The 23,673-nt window shown below is 43.0% G+C and overlaps 1 protein-coding gene across 2 annotated transcripts in view; it reads right to left on the minus strand.

The window, feature by feature from the left end:
• Window positions 1-2,016: 2,016 nt before the first annotated feature.
• Window positions 2,017-23,673, minus strand: part of MYO5C (myosin VC) — a 212,488-nt gene continuing 190,831 nt past the window's right edge. For both annotated transcript variants that reach the window (XM_040342694.1, XM_040342692.1), the window contains exon 41: window positions 2,017-2,525. In XM_040342694.1, the coding sequence (XP_040198628.1) occupies window positions 2,373-2,525 (153 nt within the window). In that variant the 3' untranslated portion in view covers window positions 2,017-2,372. The remainder of the gene's footprint in view (window positions 2,526-23,673) is intronic.

Here is a 23,673-nt window from a genome sequence, read left to right on the forward strand (position 1 = left end):
GGAATTCAACAGTACCTCTATCCAACATCTTGGCAGAATGTCATTGAGATAGGCTCTCACATCTCGGTGGTAGTGAGGTGGTGCCCCATCTTGCTGGTAGTAAAATTGCCCATCCACATAAACTGCACGAATGGCCGGAAATATGATGACATCAACAATGGTGCAACTACGGGCATCTTTAGGTAAAAACGTTATACTGTGTACAATGCTGCCATAATTCAAGTCCGGTTTTAAAAAAAGGACATAGATAACAGCTGTTGAAGTGTGTAAACATTTTTTGGGCTCCTCTGTGTGTATATACGGTATATATATATATATACACACAGAGAGAGAGAGATAGAGAGAGAGAGAGAGAGCAGGTATCACACAAATAGAGTAGTAGGAAGGATCAAGTGTGGCTAGGTGCTAATTGATAAGCCTACTGAATTAGCAGTGACAATGCTGACAGGCACACCCCTTGCAGCATTTTTTACCCCAATGTTTTAAAACAGGAGGCCAAATGTATACTTTACGGGTATTCTTACAAGTCTTCCTTTCCATAAGTGATTTTTTATTCACCTGCAATGGCCTTTTGAAAAATCTGGCTACTTCAGAAAGTGTACATTTTCTTAGCACAGCCATCTCCTCTATGCTCTTCATAGCCCTCTCCTCTTTTGGGAGTGTCTAAATACTCTGTGTCCTACACTCCTTACTTCACCTCCGTATGTAAGCTTTTATGTAGATAATTATGGGAATATAATTATGTGTCACTTGAGTGTAAATAATGAGTCTCCTGGGCTGCTGACAACACACCCCAGACGGTAGCACCCAGTAGCAGTCTCAGGGTTTTGGGATATCTACACAAAAGAATAAAGTACATAACATGCACAAAATATGTTAAAGAGGTTCTTCAGCCCCCCCCCCCCAAAAAATACAAAAATGATAAGTCAGCAGCTGCAAATGCTTACTTTGAATAAAAGGACACGTACCTGTCCAGGGATCCAGCTCTGTACACACCTGGGCCAGTTCTCTACCAGTCTTTGGGTCTCCAGCACCGCCATGCTAATTATGGGACGCCCACTGTGACAGCAGCTTCATTGCCTGTTCTCCACGGCTCATGCATGGCTGTGCCCTGTGAATGGAATGCCTAGTTCATCCGGGCAGAAGTGGGAGCGGGTACCCTTTCAAAACCAGGTACCTGTCCCCCCCCCCCCCCCAAAAAAAAAAGTGTCCAAAAATTGAAGGGGGGGGGGGGGGTGAAGTCGCCTTGAGTTGCCCCCAAAGTCGTACAAGAACCTTTTTCTAAGTCGGAGCGACTTGAGTCGCTCCTATTAAACGGTTCCATTGAATAGAGTGGAGCGCGTTTTGTCAGGCGGCTGAGTCGCCTGACGAGTCGCCCCTGTGTGAACCGGCTCTTAGGGTTGAAGTTCTGCTTTAAATGCGCTTACAATAATATGGGAAGGTTTGTATTTAAATAAATGGTCTGGCAATAGGGTTTTTATTAAAGAGAACAAGTTGAATAGACAACATAGTATAGTATAAAAAAAACAAAAAATAAAGATCCTGCCAGAAATTGTTTAAAATAAACAGAAGAGTCTAAATGTAGAATGATGGATAATCTTCAAATAAAAAAAAATAAAAAAATCATTTTTCCAAAAGACAATAACCATATCACAAACATACCAATAACTGTGTAATAAATGATTAGCACTATAAAACATCATGTTTATAAGAAATAAAAGTAATATAATTTTCTTCTTTTGGATTATCTAGAAAGATAAAAAAGCCAAAATGCACTGAATATATACAAAGCATTGTATACCAGATTTGTAAAAACTCTAAAATCATAAATAGTATAAATAGTAGCCTTATCTAGTAAGATTAGTGACAGGTAATATTTAATGTGATCGGTAGCACTGTCATTGTTATATATTTATCTCTCTACATCAATATAACAGGCAGAATTTTATTTATTTTTCCTGAATTTTAGATATTCTTTAACAAGATCTGCCTACAAACAAAACACGAATACACACATAAACTGAAAAGTATCACTTTATGTTCAGTTCATAAAACATGTCCATTTATAAAACATATACATTGTAAACTCTAACGGACAGCAGCTGATGCATAGCACTGTAACGCAAGGTCACGGGGAGCTTTTCTGTTGTGCTAGGATTAGAAAAATATCTGTTATGACATGAAATGCTGTAATTTCTTCTCCGAAAATCCTTCATTTAAAAATATATATATTTTTGTAAAATATCAATAAAAAATAAAAAATTTGGGGGTTTCCCACCATAGGTATTGAATACTCCCAAATAAAGAACAGTAAACAGTTCATCCTCCATGGGTCCCGGGAGTCTGCAGAGGAAGTGCAGTCTTTATAGGCTCTAGATCCTCTTTAGGAAGCCGAGTTTGAGGCTGCTGGGAATTTGGATCATTTCCAGAGCATGGGGAGACGGACTGAATGGAAATGTTACTTGGAAGAGATATTTGCTGTCCTGCATCAACTGGGATCCATCTTCACGATTGCCTAGCATGGACTGAAGTAACAAATACACATTAATAACTGTGTTGCATTAACAAACAATAAATAATGTATGAAAATAAATGATCTGAAAAACATTTGATATATTCTAGAACAATCTGAGAAAAAAGGAGAACTTCTCTTTTTGTTTCAGGTTTCCTTTATTGTAAATACAGTAAATCCTTGGATCGCAAGCGTAATTCGTTCCGGAAGCATGCTTGTACAAATCATTAGTAAGACCTCATCTGGAATATGCAGTTCAGTTTTGGGCCCCAGTTCTCAAAAAGGATATCAGGGAACTGGAGAAAGTGCAGAGAAGGGCAACCAAACTGATAAGAGGCATGGAGGAGCTCAGCTATGAGGAAAGATTAGAGGAACTGAATTGATTCACTCTTGAGAAGAGGACATTAGGGGGATATGATCCACACGTACAAATATATAAGGGGTCCATATAGTGAACTTGGTGTTGAGTTATTCACTTTACAGTCAACATATCTATCTTCGCCCTCTCTTTGAAATCATCAGTAACCAGAAGTTACTTTACCACTCCTATGCAGACGACACACAACTGTATTTCCGCATCTGCAACAAAAAGGATCATTCTCTTGGACTAGAGAAATACCTCACTCTAATAGATAACTGGATGACAAACAGTTATCTTAAACTCAATGGTTCGAAAACAGAACTTCTCCTGTTTCACGCTAACCGGAAAAATCACCCCGTGTCAACATGGACTCACCCACCCATTCTGGGTAAAACTATCACCCCTAGCACCAAAGTCAAAAGTCTCGGAGTCATTATCGATACCTACATGACAATGGATGCACAAATAGGGGCAGTAGTCAGCGGATCCCACCATCTGCTGCGCCTACTACGCAGACTCACGCCCTTTATCCCGAAAGAGGACATTGCAGTCGTGGTGGGAACAATCATCAATTCCAGACACGACTACGCAAATGCCCTCTATCTAGGACTCCCCAAATACCAAATCACTTGTCTGCAAGTTGTTCAAAATACGGCCGCTCGACTAGTGACTGGAAAAAAACCATGGGAATCAATCTCACCTTTGCTGAGATCCCTTCATTGGTTGCCAGTAAAAGACAGAATCACTTTCAAGGCACTCTGCCTAATACATAAGTGTATTCAAGGAAACGCCCCCCAATATCTATGCGAAAAAATAAAAGCCCATAACCCCAATCGCATTCTGCGATCCACCAATCAAAACCTCCTCCAGATACCCAAAGCCAGATACAAGTCCAAAGGAGATCGAAGATTTGCAGTCCAGGGACCTCGCCTGTGGAATGCTCTACCAACCACCATCCGACTGGAGTCGGACCACTTGGCCTTCAGGAGAAAGATTAAAACCCATCTCTTCTGAGGTCAAGGGGTTCCTTACCCATGAAATGGATACAGCGCCCAGAGGCGATTCAGTTCGCATGTGTTGCGCTTTACAAGTCTCTCACTCACTCACTCACAAAGGACAAGGGGGCACTCTTTAGGTCTAAAGGAAAAGAGATTTCATCTCCAAATAAGGAAAGGTTTCTTCACTGAAATGTGGAATAGACTCCCTCCAGAGGTGGTTCTGGCCAGCTCAGTAGATTGCTTAAGAAATGCCTGGATACTTTTCTAAATGTACATAATATAACTGGGTACTAACATTTATAGGTAAAGTTGATCCGGGGAATATCCAATTGCCTCTCGGGGGATCAGGAAGGAATCTTTTCCCCTGTTGTAGCAAATTGGATCATGCTCTGCTGGGGCTTTTTGCCTTCCTCTGGATCAACTGTGGATGTGGAGTTGGGTATATGGGATTGTATGTTATTATTATTTTATTTTTTTATGGTTGAACTGGATGGACTTGTGTCTTTTTTCAGCCTGACTAACTATGTAACTATGCTTGTAATCCAAAGCATTTGTATATCAAAGCGAATTTCCCCATAAGAAATAATGGAAACTCAAATGATTCGTTCCACAACCATTTGTTCATAAGTCCTTCAGTTTATAGTCTATATAAAAAGATTATAGCAATGTGATAGATTGTGTAACCATAAAATGTCCATCCACAAATGGAAGCCTCCACAAGGGGATTAGAAGCAAAATCCTGCAGGAGCTACAGAGTATAAAAAGAAGAGAAGCGCCTCTAAGTGTAGCAATATGGTTACATTTAATGAAGGTACAACATTTAGCAACCAACATGGTTGATGGTTAAAAGAGGCCCATTTGAGTATGCAGGTATCCGGGGTTAAGCTGTCTGCAATCGTGACTGGGAGAACTACCCTGCAGCAGAGTGATCTGAAAGCGAGGTTTGAAGCGCTCGCGGAGAGCAGTGTGGAAGGGACAACGTCAATGGCGGTGAGGAAAATGGTCTATGTGGACATCTTTACCCCGGATGTTGGCATACTTAGATGTGCCTGTTTTAATCATCAAGCATGTGAGTTTCTAAATGTTGTACCTTTATTAAATGTAACTGTATTGCTACACTTAGAGGCGCCACTCTTCTCTTTAATACTCAGTTGTGACATGACGTTATTTGTATATCAAGACATCGCTTGTATATCAAATCAATATTTATTAAAAAATTTAGCACGTCTTGCAAAAACGCTCTCAAACCAAGTAACTCTCAAACCAAGGTTTTACTGTAATGTGAAATAAGTATGATATTGCTGTAAACAGACCATATACTTTCCTTGTACCATGACTGCTGTAATCAACTGCTGAGAAACTAATTTCGGCTAGTTGTTTCTCCAATGTCCTATGCACAGCTGTTACCAGTCCTACCAGTTATTCCACTTAAAGATCACCCATGTCAAATGCCATTATGTTTCTTTTTGTTATTGTTAAGAAAATGGACACACTAAATGATGTTATCTTCGTCACATTTATCTTTAATAAAGAGAAATATGTAAATTAAAAAAAACACCTACAAACTTACCTAAGTGGATGCAGCATCGCTCCTATCCCCTGTCGCCTCTAAAGGCCCGTACACACGATCAGATATTCCGACAACAATTGTCCGATGTACAATTGTTCTGTTGGATAATCTGACGTCTGTATGCTTCATTGGACAATTTTTGTCGGAATTTCCGACAACAAATGTTGGATGTTTATACTCTCAAATTGTCCGGCAACATATGTGTTCCGTCGGATTATCCGATGGTGTGTACACAAGTCCGTCGGACTAAAATCCAAAGAACAAACACGCATGCTCCGAACTAATGCTAACCATCAGACAACATTAGCAGAAGTTGCCCAAAGGGTGGCGCTAAAGAGCAGAAAAACCATGTAGTTTTGTGAATGTTGGCTGAAAAAGTTCTGCCGTCTGTACGCAGAACAAGTTCACGGACAACGCCCTTCGGACAAAAATCCACGGATTTGTCTGATGGAAGTCCGATCGTGTGTATGAGGCTTTAGACTGAGAACTGAAAGATTAAACACAACTAATCACTCAGTTCTTGGTCTTCAGTGAGCAGACAGCCGATAGCCATCAGTCACTGGTTCTCTGCTCCTCCAGCACTCACTGGAGCGCTGGGCTGTGGAGGGGGCGGGAGCAGCTAGCTCAGGGCTCACAGCGGCGCACTGATAGGCAGAGCCATCTGCCAGTCAGCAATCTGGGGGGATTTTGACATTAAAGTTGGGTTCTCTCCAGAGACTGGACCAACTTGGTGACATCAACCATCACCAGACTTTAGCCCGCCATCAGTTCAATCTGGCTTATAGCACTATCTGTACTCCTGTGACCCACAGGAGAAGCGGGGCCAAAAGAGCGTTGGCTCTACTTCTCCTTTAAATGTACCTTTAAAAAAAACTGGCATCTGGGTCTGATGGAGCAATGTTAATTTGTACTTTGCTATGCAGCCCATTGGCATTTGTAAACACAATATTTTCTTTATTGCAAAACACCAGGCAAACATTCCCTCTGTACAGAAAAATACTGTATATTGCGGGTTCAGCCGTGCAACTTCCTATATCACATTGACCTCCTCGTTAGAAAATAACAATTCAGTGAGTAGGGAGCTGACCCCGGAAGCAGCACATTACTCTCACTCGTTGTTTCCAAACTGCGGCCCGGGGGCCGAACATGGCGCTTAAATTGCTTTTATCTGGCCCTTGGGGCACTATTCATCTCAATGATTCGAGACACTATTCTGTCAATTGGCGTCAACAATGGGGCACTATTCCTCCCCATGATATCACATGTGGTGATGCTTTCTCCCACTGATGCCAGGAAAATTTCCACACCTGTTAGCAACAATCTGACCCCCCTAAAGTCTGAAAGACAATAAACTGGGCCTTTGCTTAGGAAGTTTGGAGACCCCTGCTCTTTCTGAACAGCACATATATCACAAAAATACCTGTTTATGTTAAGTACCGTATTTTGCGGCGTATAAGATGACTTTTTGCATCTAAAATCATGCCCCAAAAGTCGGGGGTCGTCTTATACGCCGGGTACCTGTCTGTCAGACGGCGGCCATCCATTATTCAAAAGCCGCGCCTCCTCCTTTGACTGTTCCGTGATAGGCGGAACACTAATTTTCCCAGCAGAGCCTCTATTCAGTGTTCCGCCTATCACGGATACCTTCTCATCCTCAGTCTCGGACGAGAGGACATCCGTGATAGGCGGAACGCTGAACAGAGGCTCTGCTGGGAAAATTAGTGTTCCGCCTATCACGGAACCGCCTGAGGAGGAGGCGCGGCTTTTGAATAATGGATGGCCGCCGTCTGACTGACTGACTCTGCAAACAGGAGAAGGCAAGGAGATCATCTTATACAGTGAGTATATCCCAAAACCAACATTTTAGCTGGGAAATTAGGGGGTCGTCTTATACGCCCAGTTGTCTTATACGCCGGCAAATACGGTATTGCATCTTACCTGTTCTAATTTCTACAGATAAATCTATGCAAATCCATAGCAAACGTGTTATAAAATGTATTACCAATACATAATAGATGAGTCACAATAGCAATACATCTTTTCTGAAAGCACCAAAAAAAAACATATTTTCTGCAAGACTTGATTCTGAATCTGATGTCTGTAGCCCTTAAAATGGTTCTTGAGGAAATATTGGGAAAATATATGTTAGAAACATAAATTACAATTAGAAAAATAGTATTACTGTTGCATTCACCTGTTCTACACTCTCCATGCTTGATGCTAAGTTCCCTGTGTCTCCTAGTGACTCAAGTGATCCACTCTCACCTGTACATTATCCATATAGAGTGTGTATATGGTACCGCTCAGGTGAGTTTAGGATAGCACTGGGCTATCTAAGTGGTCAAACTTTCTCCAGAACCTGGACTCCCACTGCTGAAATGTCACCTGCATGATTATTATTAAAGTGTTGTGCCACATAAATTTGATCTCTTAATCGCCTATGTGTGTATTCCACATACTGCACATGACAAATCTTGCGGATAATAACATAGGGCCAGATCCACAGTGAGAGTACGCCGGCGTATCTACTGATACGCTGGCGTACTTTCAAATTTCCCGCGTCGTATCTTAAGATACGACGGCATCTGGGTTCGATCCGACAGGCGTACGCCTTCGGATCGTAGATGCAATACTTCGGCGTCCGCTGGGTGGCGTTCTCGGCGTTTTCCGTGTCGGGTATGCAAATTAGCTTTTTCCGTCGATCCACGAACGTACGCGCGGCCGTCGCATTCTCTTACGTCGTCTCTAGTCGGCTTTTTTCGGCGTATAGTTAAAGCTGGTATTTTGCGGCGTATAGTTAGATTTGCCATGTTAAGTATGGCCGTCGTTCCTGTGTCGAATTTTGAAATTATTTAAATTTTTGCGTAAGTCGTCCGTGAATAGGGATTGATGTAACTCACGTCTAAGTTAAAAAAATGACGTCCTTCGCGCAATGCACAGCGGGAAATTTCAAAACGGAGCATGCGCAGTTCATTCGGCGCGGGGACGCACTTCATTTAAATGAAACCCGCCCCCTACCCGCCCAATTTGAAATCCGCCGCCAGAAATACACTACGCCGCCGTAACTTAAGGCGCAAATTCTTTGAGGATTGAAAGATCCGCCAGGTAAGGTACGGCGGCGTAGCGTATCTCTGATACGCTGCGCCCATCAAATTCTCTCTGGATCTGGCCCATAGACTATAAAACTTGCATTACAATTAAGAAAGAATGCGAACAGTGGAGCGAACAATGGGGGTTATTTGCTAAAGGCAAATCCACTGTGCGCTTCCAAGTGCACTGCAGTCGCTGTAGATCTGAGGGGGACATGCATGGAAAATAAAAAACAGCATTTTTGCTTACACATGATTGGATGATAAAATCAGCAGAGCTTCCCCTCATTTCAGATCTTCCCCTCAGATCTACAGCGACTGCACGTCCAAGTGAACTTGCAGTGCAGAGTGGATTTGCCTTTAGTAAACCAACCCCAATGACTCCTCTAATTATATGTTTACAGCAAGGGCAAATGGAGCTGCCACTGCAAAAATTGCCCTTGAAGTAAAGCCATGTAGTAGATTGTATTCCCATTGGATTACAAAAACTGGGGGGATAAAAAGTGCCCCAGCATGGCAGTCCTTCTGGGGACAATATTGATCTCATCTTTGAGAGGATCTGTGCAAATCTGATCCTCAAAAAGGATGGGCACTTTATTAATAATCATGCAGGTGACATTTCAGCAGTGGGAGTCCAGTCTGGAGCCTTTTGCAGACTCTAACAGGTTTTCTTCTAAGATTTCCCTGTATTTGGCTCCACCCATCATCCCATCAACTCTGACTAGCTTCCCTGTCCCTGCTGAACAGAAAAGCATCCCCACAACATGATGCTGCCACCACCATGTTTCACGGTGGGGATGGTGTGTTTAAGTTTGGTGTGCATTGGTAGTTTCCGCCACACATCACAATTTGATTTTAGGCCAAAAAGTTAAATTTTGGTCTCATCTGACCAGAGCACCTTCTTCCACATGTTTTCTGCGTCCCCCACATGGTTTCCCGCAAACTGCAAACTGGACTTCTGATAGCTTTCTTTCAACAATGGCTTTCTTCTTGCCACTCTTCCATAAAGGCCAGATTTGTGGAGTGCTTGACTAATACAGTATCTCACAAAAGTGAGTACACCCCTCACATTTTTGTAAATATTTAATATATCTTTTCATGTGACAACGCCTAAGAAATTACAGTGGCAGCACTCATACATCTATTTCCCAAAGACAACCTCTGGATATGACTCTGAGCATGTGCACTCAACTTCTTTGGTCGACCATGTTGAGGCCTGTTCTGTGTGGAACCTGTCCTGTTAAACTGCTGTATGGTCTTGGCCACTGTGCTGCAGCTCAGTTTCAGGGTCTTGGCAATCTTCTTATAGCCTATGCCCTCTTTATGAAAAGCAACAATTCTTTTTTTCAGATCCTCAGAAAGTTCTTTGCCATGAGGTGCCATGTTGAACCTTCAGTGACCAGTATGAGAAAGTGAGAGCGATAACACCAAATTTAACACACCTGAAACCTTGACACATGACACATCACATGACATTGGGGGGGGGGGCTTATTTGGCCCAATTTGGACAATTTCACTTAGGGATGTACTCACTTTTGTTGCCAGCGGTTTAGACATTAATGGCTGTGTGTTGAGTTATTTTGAGGGGACAGCAAATGTACACTGTTATACAAGCTTTACACTCACTACTTTACATTGTAGCAAAGTGACATTTCTTCAGTGTTGTCACATGAAAAGATATAATAACATATTTACACAAATGTGAGGGGTGTACTCACTTTTGTGAGATACTGTAGTTGTCCTGTGGACAGATTCTCCAACCTGAGCTGTGGATCTCTGCAGCTCTTCCAGAGTTACCTTTTGGCTGCTTCTCTGATTATTGCTCTCCTTGCCCGGCATGTCAGTTTCGGTGGACGGCTATATCTTGGTAGGTTTGTAGTTGTTCAATACTCCTTCCATTTTCGGATGATTGATTGAACAGTGCTCCGTGAGATGTTCACAGCTTGGGATATTTTTCATAACCTAACCCTGCTTTACCTGTCTCCACAACTTTATCCCTGACCTGTCTGGCGTGTTCTTTGGCCTTCACAATGTTGTGTGTTCATTGAGGTTCTCTAACAAACCTCTTAGGGCTTCACAAAACAGCTGTATTTATACTGAGATTAATCTACACATAGGTGCTCTCTATTTACTAGTTAGATGACCTTTGAAGGCAATTGGTTCCACTAGATTTTAGTTAGGGGTATCAGAGTAAAGGGGGCCGACTACAAATGCACACCACACTTTTCAGATATTTATTTGTAAAAAATATGTGAAAACTATTTATCAGTTTCCTTCCACTTCACAATTATGTGCCACTTTGTGTTGGTCTATCACATAAAATCCCAATAAAATACATTTACGTTTTTGATTATAACATTACAAATGTGGAAAATTTCAAGGGGTATGAATACTTTTTCAAGGCACTGTAGTTATATACATGTATCTTGATTACAAATACATTTTTATCATCAATGTTTGTAGTTACTTTTACTTTTCTTTTAATCATGTCTCCCATACATAGTATACATTTTTTTATTTTCAGAGTTTTTCATATTTTTTCATGGTTTCGATGTGTCGTGTTTTTATACACTTTTAGGCAGATCCACAAAGACTTACGACGGCGTATCAGTAGATACGCCGTTGTAAGTCCGAATCCGCGCCGTCGTATCTTTAAGCGTATTCTCAAATTGAGATACGCTTCTCTGTTGCTAAGATACGACCGGCGTAAGTCTCCTACGCCGTTGTATCTTAGCTGCACATTTACGCTGGCCGCTAGGGGCGTGTACGTCGATTTACGCTGAGAATATGTAAATGAGCAAGATATGCCTATTCACGAACGTACGTACGCCCGTCGCAGTAAGCTACGCCGTTTACGTAAGACGTTTTGTAGGCGTAAAGATAAACCACCAAAAAGATGGCGCAGCCAATGTTAAGTATGGACGTCGGAACAGCCGTCGAATTTAACGTCGTTTACGTTGTTTGCGTAAGCCGATTCAGAATGGGGCTGGGCGTAGGTTACGTTCACGTCAAAAGCATTGACTATTTGCGACGTGATTTTGAGCATGCGCACTGGGATACGTTCACGGATGGCGCATGCGCCGTTCGTTAGGCACGTCATTTACGTGGGGTCATGAGTCAGTACCATACAACACGCCCACTACAGCCTACTTTGAATTACGCGCGCTTACGCCGGCCCATTTACACTACGCCACCGTAACTTAGGACGCAAGTTCTTTGTGAATAATGTACTTGCCTCTCTAACTTACGGTGGCGTAGCGTATATGAGATGCGCTACGCCCTCCTAAAGTTAGGTACATCTACCTGAATCTGGCTAATTATATAAAAAAAGTAAAATTTTTTCAATGTTTCTTTTTCATACTTTTTTTCTCTTTCTTCTTTTATGGTTATACTCATTAATTAATGATTTTAAATGATTGTGTTCACATGATCAGCAGCAGACAGCCACTTAAGCTGTTGCAGGTGCATCCCTATTGGGTGTGCACTTAAATAGCTGAGTCCTTGATATCGTCTTTGTTAAGATTAAGCACGAGTTGTCAGTGTGAAACACGTCAACATATTGTCCTGTATTGCTTTTCTGGCTGTGAAGACAAAGGATTAATTTTACAAATAGCTCCATGGTGGTGTGCGGCCAGTTTCTCTTTGTCTTGCACCTCTACATGGTCCCAGTGTCCCTGTGTCCCCGACTTCAGTGACCCTCTGTGGTATGTGATCAGAACTGATTGTAGTGGTGGACACAGGCGGTGATTACACAGGAAGCAGGGAATGATTTTGGCTGGTAGTGGTAAACTTAAAGTGACACTAAAGCTTTGATTTTTTTTAAAATAACAAACATATCATACTTACCTCCACCTTGCAGTTAGTTTTGCACAGAGTAGCTCCGATTGTCCTCTTATGTGGTCTTACGGCAGCTCTAGCGCCTCCTCCCTGCAAGACCTAGCCCCCTCTGGGAAGCTCCCCCCCCCAGGGGGTTACCTTGCGGGCACACTACCGTGCCATACAATTGGTGCCCATAGTCGCCGACTGTATGACTCGCCCCCCCCCCCCGGTCATTGGATTTTATCGACCGCACCAGGAGCCAATGGGTGCACTGCTATCAATCTATCCAATAAAGAGCCAATCCGGCATGGGGAGAATGACGCGGGATCGCGCCCTCTGAAATTCGGGGCTCGGGTAAGTAAGACGGGGCTTGGGGGGGCGGTGACTGCAAGGTGTTTTTTCACCTGAATGCATAGAATGAAAAAAACACGAGGGTTTACAACCCCTTTAAGCTGTTGCATCCCTATCTGGTGTGCACTTTAATAGCTGAGTCCTTGATATCTCCTTTGTTATGATTAAGCACGAGTTGTCAGTGTGAAACGCGTCAACATAGTCCCCTGTATTGCTTTTTTGGCTGTGAAGACAAAGGATTCATTTTACAAATAGCTCAGTGGTGGTGTGCGGCCAGTTTCTCTTTGTCTTGCACCTCTATATGGTCCCAATGTCCCTGACTCCAGTGACCCTCTGTGGTATGTGATCAGAACTGATTGTAGTGGTGGACACAGGCGGTGGTTACATAGGAAGCAGGGAATGATTTTGGCTGGTAGTGGTAAACTTAATGTCAACTTTAAAAACCATTGGGTTGGGAAAAGAGGCCACATGGGAGCTGATTGTAGACCATGTGGGATGGAAAGAAAAATCTGATCAACTGCTGGTTTTGGACTGAGTGGAAGAAAAGGAGGTGGAATGAAAGCTGATCTTGGACACGTTACATAGTTGGCTGGGTTGAAAAAAGACACCAAAAAGAAGTCCATCTAGCTCAACCAGTAGGAGTTGGTTGAGAGTGGAGAGGAAGCAAGAGGGAAACTCATCATGGCAGGGGATGAAGGAAAGAAGCTGATTTTCGGAAGTTGGGAGAAAAGACAGATTTGTACCTGATTGTAGACTTAGGCCCCCGTACACACGACCGAACATGTCCGATGAAACTGGTCCGCGGACCAGTTTCATTGGACATGTTCGGTCGTGTGTACGGCCTATCGGACAGGTTTCCTGGCCTAGCGGACAGGTTTCCAGCGGACAAAAGCTTCTTAGCATGCTTAGAAACTTGTCCGCTGGAAACCTGTCCATCGGACATGTCCACTGGTTAGTACGTCTAACCAGCGGACCGAAATCCCACGCATGCGTCGAATTGATTCGACGCATGCGTGGAAGCATTGCACTTCCGTGTTTGAGAACGTCGGTGTCTTCTACGTCACTGCGTTCTCTGTCCGCGAGGATTTTGGTCTGATGGTGTCTACACACATCAGACCAAAAGCTCCCAGGAGACATGTCCGATGAAAACGGTCCGCGCACCGTTTTCATCGGACATGTCTCCTCGTGTGTACAGGGCCTTAGGAAAAGTGGAGGCAGAGGAAGCTGATCATGAAAAAGGGGATATAGGAGGCTCAGTAGAAGAATATTGTGGACCACTGGAAGATCTGGACTTATGACTGGAATGGTAGACTGTAAGATGCCTACAGACTATGGAGAGAGGGGACAGCGCATCAGATGATTGTTGCTGGTTGTATGAGGAAGAGGAAGGAGCAAATACTCTCTTGGAACTATTTGGTGAGGATGCAGAGAAAGAGTTGGTCCGGGATTGGAGAGAGTGGAGGCAGAGGAAGCTGATCATGGTCAGGGTGACAGAGGGGAAGTGGACTGGTGGTGTTAGAAAAGGTGAATTAAATGCTGATTATTGATCAAGGATACAGTAGAATAGTAAGAGTGGGTACTGGTCAAATCTGTAAGGAGAAAGTTCAACAGGAAGGGCAACAGCTGATTGTTATGGATGTGGGGGGCAAAGTGGGAAGTGACTTTTGAGGGAGGTGATAATAGTTGTTGCCGTAAAGAAAAGCAGAGTGAAAGCGGTTTGTGGCTGAGGAGGGGAAACCGTAAAAGCTGTTTGTGGTGGAGATGGGGAGGAAACTAAGAAGACTTTATTGTGATCATTTTCCACAAAAGCTAGATGTTCACTTTAATTCCTCAAACTTAGTTGAGGAGGATGTTGCACAGTAATTTAAAGCGGTATTAAACTCAAAAGCAAACATTTATTATATATCAGCTTACCAATTTCTAGATGTAATAGTTGCGTTCGTTTTCTTTTTTAGGCTTATTTTTCTATATTTTTACCTAGTGATTCTGCCAGTAGGTCTGTGTTTTTTTTAAAAGAACAAGCTTTCTTGCACATGTAGCAGTTAGAGGAATAAGACAAACCATTTACAACTGACAGGGGTGCTTAAAATCAGAGAAATTATTTTGGGAACAACTGCGCTAAGGTAGAGAGTTTAGGATTAATAAGCAGCAATTAAATTGTGTATAAACAAAGTAAGTATATAAAAAAGGAAGATTAATTGCGCTAAACCAAAAAATGAACATATGTTAATCAAACATATTGAACGTGTACTGAGGTGCATGTGCTAAAAAATTATTAGATTAACAATCTGAATTTATACACCATTAAAGTAATCCCATGTGATCAGAGGGCCCAAAGCCACCTGGCCCTACTGAGCAATGCAATATAGTGAGAATTGCCACGTAGGCGTGACAAATTATTAAATAAATTGGAATTAAAGAACCACAAATAAGTGAATAAAGTCCATAAACTTCAATTTAGAAATGAATGTGATAAATCCAAGTGAAAATGAAGACACCCGTGAGAGCTTTAAAGACGCTGGTTGTAGCATTAAACGTGAATCCACCACCGATCACACAGCTGCTTACCAGAAATCTAGGTCCTGCCGGACCACTATCAACATGTCTTTCCACCATAGATGTCAAATCCGCAGAAAAGTTCACCACTTGCGCTGGGACCATGCCGTGCTCAATGATGAAAAAACACAAAACAGGCTCCACATAGCATAAAATCCGGGTGAATTTATTTAAAATAAAGTAAAAACAGGTATACAACTCACATTTGGGTTGATAAACCAAGCAGTTGGCCTGTAACGCCGGCCGGACGTATCAGGAACAAAAGCCACTCGTTGGAGAAATGAAGGGGATGGCGTCCACACGTCACTCACTCCACCCGACGCGTTTCGTGAGAAATCACTTCGTCTCGGGGTACGAGTGGCGCGGGACGCCACCCCTCTTTATAGGAACACATTAGGCTATCAAACAATCGAGTCATAATTACCAGACCCCGCTCCGGGATCCCCGCGCACGCCGGAAGTGTAGCAGATCAACATCCGGGTCATTGGGTTGTCCAGGACTCAATGCCCATAGGACGCATGACAGCTCCGCCCAAAGGGGGCTGACACCTATGACGCGCGCATCACTCACCAAGGCGAGGCATGACGGGACCACCCTCACAGGGGCGGGACTGTATGTGTCACGGCTCGAGTGCTTGAAGCTCACATTAAACAGTTAGTGGCAGTAAATATCAACTTGTGCCCATGACTACACCTCGTGTGTCATGGAGCATCATCGAGTTAACCATTCAATAAAGAGAATTTAAAAAGAAATTAAAATTCAATCAAACCACCTTCAATCGTAACCAAGCCTCACTGTGGGTCACTCACGCATGCGCCGGACCAACAAAACCCAGTGGTTGCGCTCCACAGGGCGTTGTACTAGCCATTCTCAGGACAGATTCACCCGTATCATAAAGGGATGAGTGAGAAAGTCGTGGCAGTGTCACACAGTGAGCTCGACATGTTATTATATGGCCCATATCCAAAATTAAATTCAGAGTATAAGGGACATGTGTAAAATTATCTAAACTTAATCAAAAGTTAAATCTTGTACATATGTGAAAATATAAATATATTAATTAGTGATAATTAAATTGATTCTATTATATGGGCAACCACAATAATCAAAGTCCCATATATTACAAAATGTGATCACTATGGATCTTAAGTGAATACCCAATAAACCCCTAATACGGGGAATATTCAATTAATAAAAACTAGTACATGATTCGAAACAATTAATCCCAATCCATAAATCAACATAAAAATATATAAATCTAAAATTTGGAAAAAAGGGACTTGCCCTAATATCAATGAAGGCTGTCACCAAACAGTGTATCCATGATTAGTTTTTTCCGTCAGAACAGAAAAATTCAATCCCCTGCCAGAGAAGTCTCAAAACTGACCACCATGGACTAAGCATTATTTATAAATGCATTAATGTCAGTGTCCACGTTGAGGCCATGAGGAAGATATGTCCTCAATCTGTGGATCCATGCCATTTCAGTTTTCGAGATCTCTCTAATTAGGGAACTCCCCCTCCAGTTCGGTTTGTATTTATCGATACCCACAAACAAAGTCCCCTCTGGATTTCTATGATGAACCAAATCATAGTGTCTCGAAACCGAATGGTTTGGAAAGCCATTTCTTATCTTAGCTATATGTTCGTTTAATCTGATTTTTAATTCCCTCTTGGTCCTCCCTACATACTGAAGCCCGCAGGGGCATTGGAGTAAGTAAACCACCCCCTTACTGGAACAGGTAATGAATGGTTTCACTTCATATGTTCGACCAGTGCTAGTGGAGGAGAAATGGGTGATCTTCCGATCTCGACATTTATTTAGAGAACACACCTGACAGTTTTTGCATCTGTGATAACCCGTAAGGGTTTGCCAGAAAATTCTTGTTTCGCTAGGGGGGTCCTGGACACTTGGGGCCACACTGGCTCCCAAGGAGGAGGCACCGCGAAACACCACAGATGGTCTTGCTGGTAACACAGGTGCCAGTACAAGATCACTTTGCAGTATATGCCAGTGTTTTCTGATTAAACGTTTAATATTTTGATGTTGTACTGAGAAAGTAGTTATAAATGGCAAAGAGGAGACTTTGTTTTCCTGTTTAGTCTGCACCTTTAACAGGGATTCTCTCTCCATGTTACGGGCAGAGCATACCGCCTGGTCCAGTATCAACGGGTCATACCCCTTCTCAAGAAATTTGTTTGATAGAACAGTTGCCTGGGTATCGAAGACTTCAACTTCTGTGCAGTTGCGTCTGATTCTGGTGTATTGTCCCTGAGGAACTGCCTTTAGCCATGGACCGTAGTGGCAACTGTCCACAGGAATGAACGAGTTCCTGTCTGTCGGTTTAAAAAAAGTACTCGTGACAAACCTGTCACCCACTATGCCAATGTTCAAATCCAGGAAATTTACCAGAGTCTGACTTGCAGAAAAAGTGAATCTGATGCCTCTAACATTATCGTTAAGGAAACTCATAAACACGTCCAACTCGTCTCTATCTCCATCCCATAGGAGGAGGACGTCGTCGATATACCTGACCCAAAGGGCCACTTCGGGTCTTTGGCAACCATCGACGACGTCCTCCTCCCATTTGGCCATGAAGAGATTCGCCAAGCTGGGGGCATATTTAGCCCCCATGGCCACTCCTCGGTCCTGGCGAAAAAAACAGTTGTCGAACCAAAAATAATTGTGACTTGCTGCAAACTGCAGCAAAGTCATAATAAACTCAATCTGCTCTGAGACCAGAGTTGAATCCTTGGTTAGGTAAAATCTTACAGCCTCAAGACCTAAGTCGTGGGGGATTATGGTGTAGAGGGATGTCACGTCAGCCGTGACCATCCACACACCTTCCCTGGGGGCCATTCCCGATAGCAGGTTAATAACCTGCTTCGTGTCTCCAATGAAGGAGGGTATCTTACGCACCAGAGGTTGCAAATAAAAATCAATATACTTGCCCACCCGGGACGTGATGGAATCAATCCCACTGACAATGGGACGTCCCGGGGGGCAAGTTTGATTCTTATGAATTTTCGGGAGATAGTATATCACCGGTGTGCGAGGAGCCACTGGTACCAGGAATAAACTCTCCTTTTCATTTATAATCCCTTTCTGAAGGCCTTGATCCACAATAGTCTCCAAGTCGCGTTTGTACTTGACTACCGGGTCACGGCTTAGAGGGGTATAAGTGTCATCGTCGTCCACGATGCGGTGCATCTCTGCAACATAATCGCATCTATCTAGGACGACGATGCCACCCCCTTTATCAGCCGGTCTAATGACAAGCGATTTGTTAGAGCATAATGAATCGAGTCCGATCTCAAGGTCTTTATTCAATTTTGCCCTCCTGATTTTCATATTATCCAAATCTTTAAGAACAACGTCCCTGAACACCCTTATACTCGCTGGTAGGGTACCGGGATTGAACAATGAAGCGTTGGATAAATTTGAATGTCTATATTTTGGGGCATGCTGGGGACCTTCAGTAATTGGATTCATCAAGAAATGTCTCTTAATGCTCAATTTTCTTGAAAACTTGTGAACATCCATAAAGGTTTGAAATTTGCTCAGATTTCTCGGAGGTGCAAACTTCAAACCTTTATCCAACAGCCTCTTTTCAGAATCTGTTAGTGTTTGTTGACTCAAGTTGTAGATCCCAATACCTACACTCTTCTTCTCTTTGGATGCTTGGGCTCTCCTCCCCCCTCTGGTCCCTCTCTTGGTTCTGTAGGCCATGCTGGGCCGTGATGGCTCCTGGGAAAACCCCAATTATAGGGTGAGCGAGATGGTGGCGGCCCCTGTATGTTTTCAGGTCTAAAGTTCCCATATCCCCTATCCAATGGTCCAAAGCCAGGTGGAGGAAAGAATCTTTCCCAACTGTTATATGGAACATCTCTGGGTCCGAACCCATAGGGTCCCATTGAATCTGATAGGGGAAAGAAACGGTTTTGGGTTGGGATATTGAAATCATAACTGCTCTCTCTTCTATTTTGAGGATTAGACTCCATTTGTGTGGAGTTTCTACGTTGAAAAGAGGTAGCCTGATTTCGACCTACTGGAGAGTCGCTCCTATAATGTTGAAATTGGGCCTCCAATTTATGATTTTTGGATTTATGTCGGCCTCTAATAGGAGTATTAGATTGAGCCATATCTTTTTTGGAGTTTCTCAGTTTAACTCTGGGTTTCTGCTGAGCCTGAGAAGATGTTGAAGTGCCTGGTTGATCTGACCTTTGGTTCGAAACCAATGTGCGCTGAACAGGCACAGGAAGAGTACCTGAGGCTTGTGGGGTAGTGTCCATGCCCTCTCTGTCTTCAACCTCTGAGGCGATCTTTTTTTGCCATTTGAATACCAACCTTGACTTATAATCATCTAAGTCGCGATTGTATTTCTTTTTCTTTTTGACTTTCTGGTCTTTCTCCTCTTTTTCAAGATTTTTCTGTAGGCTGGTAGAGTATTCTTGATATTCCTCCCCTTTTTTGAAAGGGATCAACAACTCTTTAACCAACTTAATCTCAGAGTCTAGTCTGATCAGTTTGTCTTTCTTCCTCTCCGCTAGAAAGCGCAAGAAGGAAGTGCCAGCATCGTTGAAATATTTGGCCCAACCGATCAGATCAGACTCGTCTGTCTGGGGACTGACCTCCCACCGTAGGCTCCTAGGAACCATACCGCTCTTGACATAGGTTTCTAAAAAAACTATGTCCCACTGGGTATGTATTTCTGCTGTCATGAGGTTTTTCAATCTCATGAAGAGCCCACTTACTTCAGAAGTGGTGGGTATTGGGGTGGAATCAAACACCCCTACTGTATTGACTACCCTATTTGAACGGAAGTCAAATATATCCATGGTGACCCTATAGGGGGAGTCACCACTCAAAGCTGCAGTTGAAGGTATACAGGTAATACAAAGAAATTATTTTGGGAACAACTGCGCTAAGGTAGAGAGTTTAGGATTAATAAGCAGCAATTAAATTGTGTATAAACAAAGTAAGTATATAAAAAAGGAAGATTAATTGCGCTAAACCAAAAAATGAACATATGTTAATCAAACATATTGAACGTGTACTGAGGTGCATGTGCTAAAAAATTATTAGATTAACAATCTGAATTTATACACCATTAAAGTAATCCCATGTGATCAGAGGGCCCAAAGCCACCTGGCCCTACTGAGCAATGCAATATAGTGAGAATTGCCACGTAGGCGTGACAAATTATTAAATAAATTGGAATTAAAGAACCACAAATAAGTGAATAAAGTCCATAAACTTCAATTTAGAAATGAATGTGATAAATCCAAGTGAAAATGAAGACACCCGTGAGAGCTTTAAAGACGCTGGTTGTAGCATTAAACGTGAATCCACCACCGATCACACAGCTGCTTACCAGAAATCTAGGTCCTGCCGGACCACTATCAACATGTCTTTCCACCATAGATGTCAAATCCGCAGAAAAGTTCACCACTTGCGCTGGGACCATGCCGTGCTCAATGATGAAAAAACACAAAACAGGCTCCACATAGCATAAAATCCGGGTGAATTTATTTAAAATAAAGTAAAAACAGGTATACAACTCACATTTGGGTTGATAAACCAAGCAGTTGGCCTGTAACGCCGGCCGGACGTATCAGGAACAAAAGCCACTCGTTGGAGAAATGAAGGGGATGGCGTCCACACGTCACTCACTCCACCCGACGCGTTTCGTGAGAAATCACTTCGTCTCGGGGTACGAGTGGCGCGGGACGCCACCCCTCTTTATAGGAACACATTAGGCTATCAAACAATCGAGTCATAATTACCAGACCCCGCTCCGGGATCCCCGCGCACGCCGGAAGTGTAGCAGATCAACATCCGGGTCATTGGGTTGTCCAGGACTCAATGCCCATAGGACGCATGACAGCTCCGCCCAAAGGGGGCTGACACCTATGACGCGCGCATCACTCACCAAGGCGAGGCATGACGGGACCACCCTCACAGGGGCGGGACTGTATGTGTCACGGCTCGAGTGCTTGAAGCTCACATTAAACAGTTAGTGGCAGTAAATATCAACTTGTGCCCATGACTACACCTCGTGTGTCATGGAGCATCATCGAGTTAACCATTCAATAAAGAGAATTTAAAAAGAAATTAAAATTCAATCAAACCACCTTCAATCGTAACCAAGCCTCACTGTGGGTCACTCACGCATGCGCCGGACCAACAAAACCCAGTGGTTGCGCTCCACAGGGCGTTGTACTAGCCATTCTCAGGACAGATTCACCCGTATCATAAAGGGATGAGTGAGAAAGTCGTGGCAGTGTCACACAGTGAGCTCGACATGTTATTATATGGCCCATATCCAAAATTAAATTCAGAGTATAAGGGACATGTGTAAAATTATCTAAACTTAATCAAAAGTTAAATCTTGTACATATGTGAAAATATAAATATATTAATTAGTGATAATTAAATTGATTCTATTATATGGGCAACCACAATAATCAAAGTCCCATATATTACAAAATGTGATCACTATGGATCTTAAGTGAATACCCAATAAACCCCTAATACGGGGAATATTCAATTAATAAAAACTAGTACATGATTCGAAACAATTAATCCCAATCCATAAATCAACATAAAAATATATAAATCTAAAATTTGGAAAAAAGGGACTTGCCCTAATATCAATGAAGGCTGTCACCAAACAGTGTATCCATGATTAGTTTTTTCCGTCAGAACAGAAAAATTCAATCCCCTGCCAGAGAAGTCTCAAAACTGACCACCATGGACTAAGCATTATTTATAAATGCATTAATGTCAGTGTCCACGTTGAGGCCATGAGGAAGATATGTCCTCAATCTGTGGATCCATGCCATTTCAGTTTTCGAGATCTCTCTAATTAGGGAACTCCCCCTCCAGTTCGGTTTGTATTTATCGATACCCACAAACAAAGTCCCCTCTGGATTTCTATGATGAACCAAATCATAGTGTCTCGAAACCGAATGGTTTGGAAAGCCATTTCTTATCTTAGCTATATGTTCGTTTAATCTGATTTTTAATTCCCTCTTGGTCCTCCCTACATACTGAAGCCCGCAGGGGCATTGGAGTAAGTAAACCACCCCCTTACTGGAACAGGTAATGAATGGTTTCACTTCATATGTTCGACCAGTGCTAGTGGAGGAGAAATGGGTGATCTTCCGATCTCGACATTTATTTAGAGAACACACCTGACAGTTTTTGCATCTGTGATAACCCGTAAGGGTTTGCCAGAAAATTCTTGTTTCGCTAGGGGGGTCCTGGACACTTGGGGCCACACTGGCTCCCAAGGAGGAGGCACCGCGAAACACCACAGATGGTCTTGCTGGTAACACAGGTGCCAGTACAAGATCACTTTGCAGTATATGCCAGTGTTTTCTGATTAAACGTTTAATATTTTGATGTTGTACTGAGAAAGTAGTTATAAATGGCAAAGAGGAGACTTTGTTTTCCTGTTTAGTCTGCACCTTTAACAGGGATTCTCTCTCCATGTTACGGGCAGAGCATACCGCCTGGTCCAGTATCAACGGGTCATACCCCTTCTCAAGAAATTTGTTTGATAGAACAGTTGCCTGGGTATCGAAGACTTCAACTTCTGTGCAGTTGCGTCTGATTCTGGTGTATTGTCCCTGAGGAACTGCCTTTAGCCATGGACCGTAGTGGCAACTGTCCACAGGAATGAACGAGTTCCTGTCTGTCGGTTTAAAAAAAGTACTCGTGACAAACCTGTCACCCACTATGCCAATGTTCAAATCCAGGAAATTTACCAGAGTCTGACTTGCAGAAAAAGTGAATCTGATGCCTCTAACATTATCGTTAAGGAAACTCATAAACACGTCCAACTCGTCTCTATCTCCATCCCATAGGAGGAGGACGTCGTCGATATACCTGACCCAAAGGGCCACTTCGGGTCTTTGGCAACCATCGACGACGTCCTCCTCCCATTTGGCCATGAAGAGATTCGCCAAGCTGGGGGCATATTTAGCCCCCATGGCCACTCCTCGGTCCTGGCGAAAAAAACAGTTGTCGAACCAAAAATAATTGTGACTTGCTGCAAACTGCAGCAAAGTCATAATAAACTCAATCTGCTCTGAGACCAGAGTTGAATCCTTGGTTAGGTAAAATCTTACAGCCTCAAGACCTAAGTCGTGGGGGATTATGGTGTAGAGGGATGTCACGTCAGCCGTGACCATCCACACACCTTCCCTGGGGGCCATTCCCGATAGCAGGTTAATAACCTGCTTCGTGTCTCCAATGAAGGAGGGTATCTTACGCACCAGAGGTTGCAAATAAAAATCAATATACTTGCCCACCCGGGACGTGATGGAATCAATCCCACTGACAATGGGACGTCCCGGGGGGCAAGTTTGATTCTTATGAATTTTCGGGAGATAGTATATCACCGGTGTGC

Source organism: Rana temporaria, chromosome 3, assembly GCF_905171775.1.
Source record: "Rana temporaria chromosome 3, aRanTem1.1, whole genome shotgun sequence".
NCBI classification, from domain to species: Eukaryota; Metazoa; Chordata; class Amphibia; order Anura; family Ranidae; genus Rana; species Rana temporaria.